Source organism: Olea europaea, chromosome 14 (assembly GCF_002742605.1).
Source record: "Olea europaea var. sylvestris chromosome 14, O_europaea_v1, whole genome shotgun sequence".
NCBI lineage: Eukaryota > Viridiplantae > Streptophyta > Magnoliopsida > Lamiales > Oleaceae > Olea > Olea europaea.
This window is the reverse complement of record NC_036250.1, coordinates 6,348,806-6,359,625: the sequence shown is the minus strand read 5'-3', so window position 1 is coordinate 6,359,625 and position 10,820 is coordinate 6,348,806. Positions and strand designations below refer to the sequence as shown.

Sequence of the window (10,820 nt, the reverse complement as noted above, 5' to 3'; positions counted from 1 at the left end):
CCTAGAATTTTTTCATTTTGATGGCCTGAGTTTCTTTATAGGGAAAAATCAGGGCCTGAGTCACCCAAGAATAACCCTTCTTTCTATTTGCGTCTTTGGTCATTAATCTTTCAATCTTCGTAATATAATAATAAAATAAATGACTGATAATCTAAATTAATCAAGATTATTCAGGCACGCTATTTTTCAGCAAAATATATAAGATTCACGTCGAAGCGCTTTAAATTTATATTAATCAAACTACTGCAAACCCTTCCGATTAGTTTCACAAAAAACTCAAGGACACAAACTCGTACAATGGACATCCGTGAATCCGTCGGTAACCACACCTACGTTTCTTTGTTGCTCGCAAAGCACCTGTTCTCGAACAAGTCCAAGGACGCCAACATAGTCTTCTCGCCCTCCTCCATTCACCCAGTGCTGGGCTTGATCACTGCCGGGTCGAAAGGGCCCACGCTAGACCAGTTACTAACTTTTCTCAAGTCCAAGACCACAGAAGAGATCAATTCCCTCTCCTCCCAGCTTGTCACTCTCGTGTTCGGTGATGGTGGGTCGCTTGGTGGGCCCCGCTTATCCTTCGTCAACGGCGTTTGGGTTGATCAGAGTCTCAGCTTGAAGCCGGCTTTTAAAGAAATTGTTTCTACTGCTTATAAGGCTGCTGCTAGTCATGTAGATTTTCAGACGAAGGTTAGTTTTTTGTGAGTCCAGATCTGCTGTCCAATTGGCTCTTCAACCAATTAATTATCTCTTTTGGGAGGCGAAGGTTGTTAAGTTTAGAAGTTGAATTCAAACCCAGCAATGTGCTAAAAGTCTTTTTTACAGCGCTTTTATATACAAGATGAAATGTAAGTACTGCAATGAAATGAAAAATGATGCTCAACATTGATGTACCGTGATCTTAGATCTACCTCTGGGATATGAAAATGAATTGGCTACTTTTTCTGTATTATAGCTAGAATCAGCTTTACTTATAAGCAGTAATTTCTTGTTTCGAAAACTTAATCCATGAACTTTCAAGTATCAACAGCATCCAAAAGCTTTCGCAAATTTGGCAACTATGAAATTTATTAGGATATGCTAAAATCTGCTAATTGTATAACTTTTCAAATAAATGTTCTCCTTATTATGTTTTTTGCTTTTGATGGTTCTAAAGGCTGTTGAGGTAACCAAAGAGGTGAATCTGTGGGCTGAAAAGGAAACGAGTGGCCTTATCAAGGAGATTCTTCCATCCGACTCAGTTGATTCTTCAACGAGACTCATCTTTGCAAATGCAGTGTATTTCAAAGGAGACTGGGACCAGAAGTTTGATGCTTCAAGCACGAAAGACTCGGACTTTTTCCTCCTAAACGGGAGCTCAGTGCAGGTACCTTTCATGACCAGCGAAGAGAGACAATATATTCGTGCTTTTAGCAGTTTCAAAGTTTTAGGTCTTCCTTACAAACAAGGTGAAGACAAGCGTAAGTTCTCTATATATTTGTTTCTTCCGGATGCCAAAGACGGACTTCCAGCTCTAGTAGAAAAAATTGGCTCCGAATCCGGATTCTTAGAGAATCACCTGCCTAATCGACAAGTTAAAGTTGGTGCATTCAGCATTCCAAAATTCAAGATATCTTTTGGGTTTGAAGCTTCTGAAGTCCTCAAGGGACTGGGATTGGTATTGCCTTTTTCTGGTGATGGACTCACTGAAATGGTTGATTCTCCCACTGGTCAGAACCTTTATGTTTCGAGCATTTTCCACAAATCTTTTATCGAGGTAAATGAGGAAGGTACAGAAGCTGCAGCTGCTACTGCTGGTGTTGTGATGCTATGTAGTTTTGTAATAGAAGATGAGTTGGATTTTGTGGCTGACCATCCATTTCTGTTTGTTGTAAGAGAAGATACGACCGGGGTTCTTCTATTTATTGGACAGATTGATAATCCCCTCTTGGGTTAATACTCTCACAGACATACATAAGCATGTGTTGGTAGATGAAGGCTTAGATATGTACGTTTAGCATGCGTCTGTAGATGAAGGCTTACATATGTATGTTTGCTTGTATTATAATAATGAAACCAAGGATCAACGATGTTAAACCCTTTAACTTCCATGTTAGTTCAGGTTGATTCTGATTGTGATGCACTGAAGTTTCATCTATGTTATTTTCCTTCCATAATATGTTTCATTGTCGTATCACATGTCCTTTTACCAAGATTTTTTAGGATTACTAAAGATATTGGTTAGATTTTTTTGTTAGGCCGCTAGACAACTTCTTGTCATTCTTCATCTTTTCTTTAAAATGCAGATCTCATCTCCTATTTGTAGGTGGACAGTGACTCCAGCAATACTTATATGACTTTTTTTTCTCATTCGCCTGCCTTGATGTAGATTTGGCTTGCAGTAGTAGGCTCCCATCGATGTAGTCGGAACATTGGTCAAGAAAATTCTAGTTTAGGATCAAGATTTTTATAATCTTGGGAGCTTTTAGTCAAGAATGTTTAAATATTGTAACACAGTTGACCAAACATTTACAAACAGTTATACAACTCTTCAATTCTTTGCCAAAATTGACCGAAAACTCCACGTGTGCAAATAGAAATCTGACTTGGCACATTTATAATGTTAATTTATCCATTTGGATTAAAAATTAAAAATTTAAAAACCCCAAATTACAAATACAAAATCCCCATGTTTAAATAAAATCAAAAACTCCCAAATTCTCTTTTATTTTTTATATATATTTTTTGATCGAATATCTTTCACCATTGATAAATAAGAACAAATTTAAGAAAAAGAATGTATGAAGATCCATCTGTTGCAATCGGAGGTTTTTTTAAAATAATAAAAAATAAATTAGAATTTAGGGGTTTTTAATTTTATTTAAACACAGGGATTTTGTGTTTGTAATTTGGGGTTTTTTAATTTTATTTTATTTTTAATCCAAGTGGATAAATTAACGGTATAAATTTGCCAAATCAACTATCCATTTGCACACGTGGAGTTTTTTGTCAATTTGGCAAAGAATTTAAACGGAGTGATGAATGGGTAAACATTTGAATAAATGAGTGAGGAGTGGGTAACATTTTTTAGTCTAGTAAGTAAGTGGTAACCTAAGGTAAAGTTCGGCAGGCAATGATTTAATTAACTCGCCTAGAGTAGTTGTACCCACAATTTTGATCAATACAATTTATTTATCCGATCATAATCGAAATTTCCCTCAAGTTAATCATAAAGGCTGTATTCAAATTTGTGCCTTCAAAATCTGCTTACCCAGTTGGAGTGCTTGGGCATTATGTGAATAGGATTCTTCAATTTGGCATCAAGATCAATAACCATATCAATGCCAAAAAAAAGGCAAGCAAGCTGTTGGTTCATCTAAGAGACGTGGCCAAAGCTGCAAGCAGAATGCTTGCTAACATGAATCTGTAATGGCCGATAGATTTCACCATAGAAACCAGCAGGCTGCATGCTAACAAAATGAATTCTGTAACGGCCGACAGATTCCATCATATGTTTGGTCTTTTTCACAAGTTCTTGGACGGTAGTTGGACCTTCGATCTAACCCAATTGCAGCCTGGAATAAGACAAGAGAAGACCAAATACATGTCTAATTTAGTCAAGCTGGAATTCCAGGCATGCAAGCTGTTGAAATTGGGGTCGTTAATCGCGAGGCCGCTGGAAACAAACTACATGTGCTGCCAAGACGTAGGTGAAAGTCCAAGAATAACTAACCAAGAGGGGGGTGAATTGGTTATTTAAATCTTTTTCAATATTAAGTGCTAATAAAAATAATTTGCAAATAAAATAAAGAGCAAGCAATATAACTTTAAGAAATAATAAGACAAAGGGATAAAGAATGCAAACAATGTGTTATGGAAATCACGATCTACGTCCTCCGTTACCAAGCTCTCCGTCACGACCAGGGCCTTTTTCACTAAATGTAATTGACTTATGGTGCAATTCAACCTTCTGCAAAATTTTCGGTGACTTACAAACAAGGAGCACCGATCATTTTACAACGTTGAGCTTTTCAAGACTTTAACACGACTCACAATTCAATCAAAAGTAAACTTTATAAGAAAGGAATCTTCTTCCACACTAAAGATATATTCAAAGTTGAGTACAATAAAAAGAAGTAAGCTAACACTTTAATGAATGGCAATAAATGAAACTCAAGTATTAGTTTTGAAAAAATTTGATAAATGAAATGATTTTCAAAAGTAAACTCAATCAAAAGTTTTCCAAAAGTGAATGAATTGATAGGGATAAATAAAGAGTAGAGAGTTAAAGCTTGAATGTATCTCAATTTAATGCTCTTGAAAGTGATAATAATGAATGTAAGAGGTTGGGGGTATTTATAGAGTCCAAAAATGTTAAAAAAAAATCTGAATTTGTGGATGACTCGTCCGATCGACCGCCTCTTGTCCGAAAAACCAATATAGCCATTTGTACAGTAAAAATAAGAAGTCAGAACGGTCAAATTCTGGACCGTTGAGAAGTCCGGTCGACTGACTCTCATGGCCGGTCGACCAGTCTTGGCAGTTGACTGTCCTGACAGTACGATTTTTTTACGTTTTGACCTCGTTTGTTCTAATTTGAAAGTTGTGAAGTATATGGACTTTTGGAGAATATTTTTAACTAAATTTTCATAATAAAAATATCTTTAAAATCCATATATCATTTTTAAAAGTCATTTTTATGTTTAATAAAAAAGGTTGCATTCGAATTATTTTAGTGCACAAAAATTATTTTTAACGCATAGCAAGATTTTGAGTTTAACTATTCTTTGCCAAATATCAAAGCATTAGTATCTTTACATTTTGCCTAAGAAATCAAGTCAGTACTCCGAAATTTGTCTCGTCTTGATCTTTTTTTGATGTCGTCTCTCACGCTCTTGATCTTAATCTTTCTTGGCATTTATTTCTTGAACTTTTTTGTCTCGAATGATTTGACTTGAATACATGGCTTCTACTTTGATCTTCATTTGAAGTCCGATAATACATGATTGATTTGAACATTGAACTATCATTATTAAAAAGAATTTGTTAGAAATAAAAATAATATTGTTTGTTATGATCAAAACATTGAGGATTAAGTCAACCATATGTCAACAATTTTTCCCTTTTTGATTATGACAAACAAGATGATTTGTAAGATAAATTTAACAATTTATATCAAAAGAATATACATTAAAAATTATCATGTAATACATTCCCCTATCCTTTACAAATCATGACCATATATTCAAGGCATATATTTTTTGTTCAATTTAAGTCATGCATAGTCATCTCACCATATTTCCCCTTTTTGGCATAAGTAAAAAGATATAGCATTTAAAAACAATATAAAATCATACAACATTTCCCCTTAATTTAACACACAAAGCATAAAAATAGTTTAGACGTCATACATAAGCAAATTTAAAGACCCACATAAAGAGTACAATACAAATGCATAAAATTATATCTAAGACTCTGGAGGAGGTGGTAGAGGGAAAAGTGCATCAAACCGAGCATAAAATGCATTTTGCTGAGCTTGCATGACTTCCTACTTAGCAGTGTAATAAGTATAGAAAGCATCTTGCTGAGCCTGCATCGTCATTTGTTGAGCTTGTATTGTGTCTTGCTGAACTTGCAATTGGTGAAGCATCCCACCACGCCCGTCGATAGATGAGGTAAGAGAGTCAAGTCGTCCATTGAGAAGATTGTAGCGATCTTCGATAAAAGTAAAACAGCTGGAAGGTGGAGGAACACTTAATCCCAGAATGTCATGTGGAGGACTGGGAACGAGTGGTGTGTCGTCGGCCTAATCATCTTCGTCGTTATTTCCTTCGAAGGGTAAGGTTGAAGGGCCCGAATCCATATCAAACCCCTTAGTACGGGCCACCCATTGCCCATGCTCCTTGACAATTTTCATTCGTTTAAGAGTATGAATGTTGATAGTGTCAGTGGAACGGAGACTTTGCCATTTAAAGGAATTTCAAAATGTTTAAAGATCTTAGTGAGTAACATGCCAAATGGTAAGGCCTTTATGCGAGTGGCAAAATGGACTATTTCATGTGACCAACAACAATAGTTGGAAAGTCTAATTTTTGTCCGACTAAGAATGAGTTAAGAAGGAATAAATCAAAGTGAGTAACTTCACCGAGATGATCTTTCCTAGGTAGAATAATATTGGTGATGATGTTGTGTAAAACCTTACACAGTAAAGTTAATTAATTTGAAGTAAATTTTATCGGGTGTTCAAAATTCTTTCCGGTTACTCTACGGCATGCAACAATAGTATTATAACCTTCAAAAGTTGGATGAACCATATGACAAAACACTTGATTTGAACAATCTTCTAACTCAAGAAGAGAACGGAGAAGGGCATGGGTAATTGTAACACTTTTACCTTTGAGAAAACAAGAAATACTACTCGGACGAGGACTATAAACCATGTTTTTGTAAAATTCTTGCATAAACTTAGGATAAGCATTTTATTCCATGGATTCAATAGAAATCCAACCCATGCTTTCAAAGAACTCTGTTATATGGAATGCAGGTGCTTGAAGTGTAAAATCATCAAAATCAACAGTCTTACCTATAAGAATGAGAGATTTATCAAAGTGATTTTCTGGCATATCGGGTTCATCTTTTGATGAAGGAGTTGGTAGCCTTTCACTTCTTGGCTTCTTTCCTGGGATTCTTACTCTAGGCATGACAATTTAAATGTAGAAAAACTTTAAAACCCGATCGACCATTGAAAAGAGAGAAAGAAGAGTTGGAGTTGAAAAGAAATGGGGATTTTAAGAGTTTGAAGAAGAAAAAGTGATAAGTTTTTCAAATCTCGTGGAAATTTCAAGAAAAAGTTGTAGATCTAGGTAGATTTGAGGTAGATCTAAAAGGAAGAAGAGGAGAAGTGAGAAAAAATGGAGGAGAAATGATGATGAAAGGGTTTTAAAACCTGGAATTCGCATCGGTCCGATCGATCGAATGTCAATTTTTATTTATTATTTTTTGTTCAAATCTTCTGGTTTTCTGGTAGACTCTTTCTGGTCAACCAGAAGTCGTCCGACCATTTTTTTTTTTATTTTTTTTTTACCATGAAATTTAAAAAAAAAAGCAAAAATATTAGTGATAAAAATTTAAGCTTATATCACTTCATTTTCGTTAATAATTCTTAAACCTCTTCTAATATGAGAGAATCAATCATGTGATAGAGGTTTGGTAAAAATATCGGCTAATTGGTCCCCGATTTTTATAGATTATAATTCAATATCTCCCTTTTTTACATGATCACGAAGAAAATGGTGACGAATTTCAATATGTTTAGTTCGTGAATGCAAGATGGGATTTTTAGATAAGTTAATAGTGCTAGTGTTATCATATAAGATAGGCACATAATCATAAAATAGGTGATAGTTACAAAAGATTTGTTTCATCCAAAGTGTTTGTGCACAACAACTTGAAGCTGAAATGTATTTTGCCTCGACGGTAGATAATGCAACGGAATTTTGTTTCTTTTTTGATCAAGACACAAGTGCAAAACTTAGAAAGTGGCAATTTTCACTAGTGCTTTTGCGATCAACATTACATCCCGCCCAATCGGCGTCCGATTAACTAATTAGATCAATGTGAGTACCCTTTGGATACCAAAGTCCTAAGGTTTTAGTTTCACTAAGATATCGAAAAATTCTTTTTATGGCACGTAGATGTGATTCCTTAGGATTAGATTGAAATCTAGCACATATGCATCGACTAAACGTAATATCGGGTCTACTAGCAGTTAAATAAAAAAGGATTTGATCATACCTCGATATTTTGTGATATCAATCGGAGTGCTATGCTTATCTTTGTCAAGCTTTAAAGTCGTGCTCATCAGTGTGTTCATGGGCTTAATGTCATGTATATCAAATTTTTTGAGCATTTCTAAGATGTATTTATTTTGGTTTATGAAAATTCTGTCTTTTGTTTGTTTAATTTGAAGGCCAAGAAAAAATTTTAGTTTTCCCATCATACTCATTTCAAATTCTGTAGTCATACAATTTGAAAATTCTTCACAAAGACTAATATTTGTAGCTCCAAAAATGATGTCGTCAACATAAATTTGAATGATAAGCATATCCTCCTTATGAGATTTTATGAAAAATGTAGTATCCGTTTTTCCAATAGAAAAACCATTTGAAAGTAGAAATTTGCTTAAATGTTCATACCAAGCTCTTGGAACTTGTTTCAAGCCGTAGAGAGCGTTTCTAAGTTTAAAAACATGATCTGGATACTTATGATTTTTAAAACCGGAAGGTTGCTCAGCAAAAACTTCTTCTTGAATAAATCCATTCAAGAATGCACTTTTCACATCCATTTGATAAAGTGTGAAACCTTTAATACATGCAAATGCAAGAAGCATACGAATTGATTTTAGTGCCGCTACGGGTGCAAATGTTTCTTCAAAATCGATACGTTATTCTTGATTGTAACTTTGGGCCACTAATCTAGCCTTGTTACGTACAATTATTCCATTTGCATCTCTTTCGTTTCTAAAGACCCATTTGGTACCAATAACAGTTTGACGATTTGGTCTAGTGACTAAGTCCCAAACATGATTTCTTTCAAATTGATTTAATTCTTCTTGCATCGCTACAATCCAAAACTCATCAAACTCGCCTTCTTTAAAATTTTTAGGTTCAATTTGAGAAATAAATGTACAACTACCAAAATGATTTTAATAAAAAGTTCTAGTTGTAATACCTTCTGATGGATCACCAATAATAAGCTCCTTAGGATGGGATGGAACAAATCTCCATTCCTTTGGTAACGAGGGATTATTTTGTTCTTCGGTTTGTCCTTTCTCATTTTCTTGAGCATTTGATTTCTCCTTTTCTTCATTTGGTGCCTTCTTATTTTGGTCTTGAATATTTGTTTAAAAGGAACTTCCAATCCTATATCATCATCACTACCTTTCTCTCGATCAAAAGAGTTATTCTCGTCAAAAGTAACATGCATAGATAGTCTCGTCAAAAGTAACATGCATAGATTCTTCAACGACTAAAGTTCGTTTGTTAAACACTCTATAAGCTTTGCTAGTTGATGAATATCCTAGAAAAATTCCAACATCGGATTTGGAGTTGAATTTTTCCAAATTGTCTTTTGTATTTAAAATAAAACATTTACACCCAAAAACTTTGAAACAACTAATATTTGGAATTCTATTTTTCCAAAGTTCGTAAGATGTTTTAGTTTTCTTTTTGCTCACTAAAATTCTATTGATGACGTAGCAAGCAGTATTAACGGTCTCAACCCAAAAGTACTTAGACAAATTATTTTCATTTAACATGGTCCGAGCCATTTCTTGCAATGTGCGATTCTTCCTTTCTACTACATCATTTTATTGAGGTGTTCTAGGAGCCGAAAAGTTATGTTCATATTTATGTTCTTTACAAAAATCATCAAAACCAACATTATCAAATTCTCCACCATGGTCACTTCTAATTGTTGTAATAGAATAACCTTTTTCATTTTTAACTTTTTTACAAAAATGTTTAAAAACTTTCAAAACTTCTTTTACGTTTAAAAATATGACCCAAGTGAATCTTGAGAAATCATCGACTATAACAAAGGCGTAATGTTTACCACCTAAGCTAGCCATCCTAGAAGGTCCAAAAAGATCCATGTGGAGAAGGTGTAAAGGTTTTCTAGTTGACGCATAAAGTTTAGGTTTGAAAGAATTTTTTACTTGTTTTCCAAATTGACAAGCACATAAATTTTATCTTTTTCAAATTTTAAATTTGGCAAACCTTTTACAAAATAATTTTTAGAAATTCTTGAAAGAAGGTCCACGCTTACATGCTCAAGTCTTCTATCTCATAGCCATGATTCTTCTTTCAAGTTATGTAAATTTTTTTCATTATTTTCATATTCAATATTTATAATATAAAGATCTCTACTTCGGTTTCCTATGAAAATCACCTCTTTAAATGTAGCATCTTTAATAAGGGATTTTGAAGAATCGAATTTTATGTTATAACCTTTATCACATAACTGACTAATACTTAGTAAATTATGTTTGAGGTTATCAACAAGTAGAACATTTTCAATTGAGGGGGTTGAGTGATTGCCAATGTTTCCAATACCAATAATTTTACCTTCGGTGTTATCCCTGAAGGTTACATGTCCTCCATTCTTTTTTTTTGAAATTTGATAGCAAGGATCGATCTCCGGTCATATGCTTTGAACAACCGCTATCTAAGAACCATTTGTTTTTAGTTTTCTTCGATTCCTATAAGAAAAATTTAAGTTTTGATTTTTGGTACCCATACAAACTTGGGTCCTTAATAGTTAGCTTTAGTGCTTGTTTTCAAAAAATAGCTTCTTTTTAGCTACTAGGGATGTCAAAAAGGCTCGACGGCTCGGGCGGCCCGTGGTCCGGCTCGAGAAAAGCCCGAGTTGGCCCGACTCGTGGCTCGGAGTAACCGAGCCACCCCGCGAGCCAAAAAAAGAAGGCAGCGTTTGCTGCCTTGAAATTCTGCCATTTAAAGGCAGAATTTGCTGCCTTTTTTAGGCAGCAAAACGTAAGGAAAAAAATAAAAAGTCAAGGCAGCCAAGAAAAAATAAATCGAGCTAAGCCGTCGAAAGCTCGAGTCAAGCCGAAATTTTTTGGACGAGCAAAAGCTCAGTTCGGCTCAGGTTTGTAAAAAAGCTCGACCATTTTAACCGAGCCGAGCTCGAGCCAAAAGTTTTAGGCTCGGGCTCGGCTCGTTGACATCCCTATTAGCTACACAATTAAAGGCTACATGTCCACTCTTATTACAAAAACTACATGTAGTGTTAGAAGTTTTAACAAACATATTTTTGAGAGGTTTTTG

The 10,820-nt window shown here is 34.7% G+C and overlaps 1 protein-coding gene across 1 annotated transcript; it reads left to right on the top strand.

The window, feature by feature from the left end:
- Nucleotides 1-209: 209 nt before the first annotated feature.
- On the top strand, nucleotides 210-2,102 carry LOC111408943 (serpin-ZX-like). The gene is made up of 2 exons (XM_023038796.1): nucleotides 210-687; nucleotides 1,154-2,102. Exons 1-2 carry the CDS (start codon nucleotides 298-300, stop codon nucleotides 1,931-1,933), a joined length of 1,170 nt encoding a protein of 389 aa, XP_022894564.1. The 5' UTR covers nucleotides 210-297; the 3' UTR covers nucleotides 1,934-2,102.
- The last annotated feature ends 8,718 nt before the right edge of the window (nucleotides 2,103-10,820 follow it).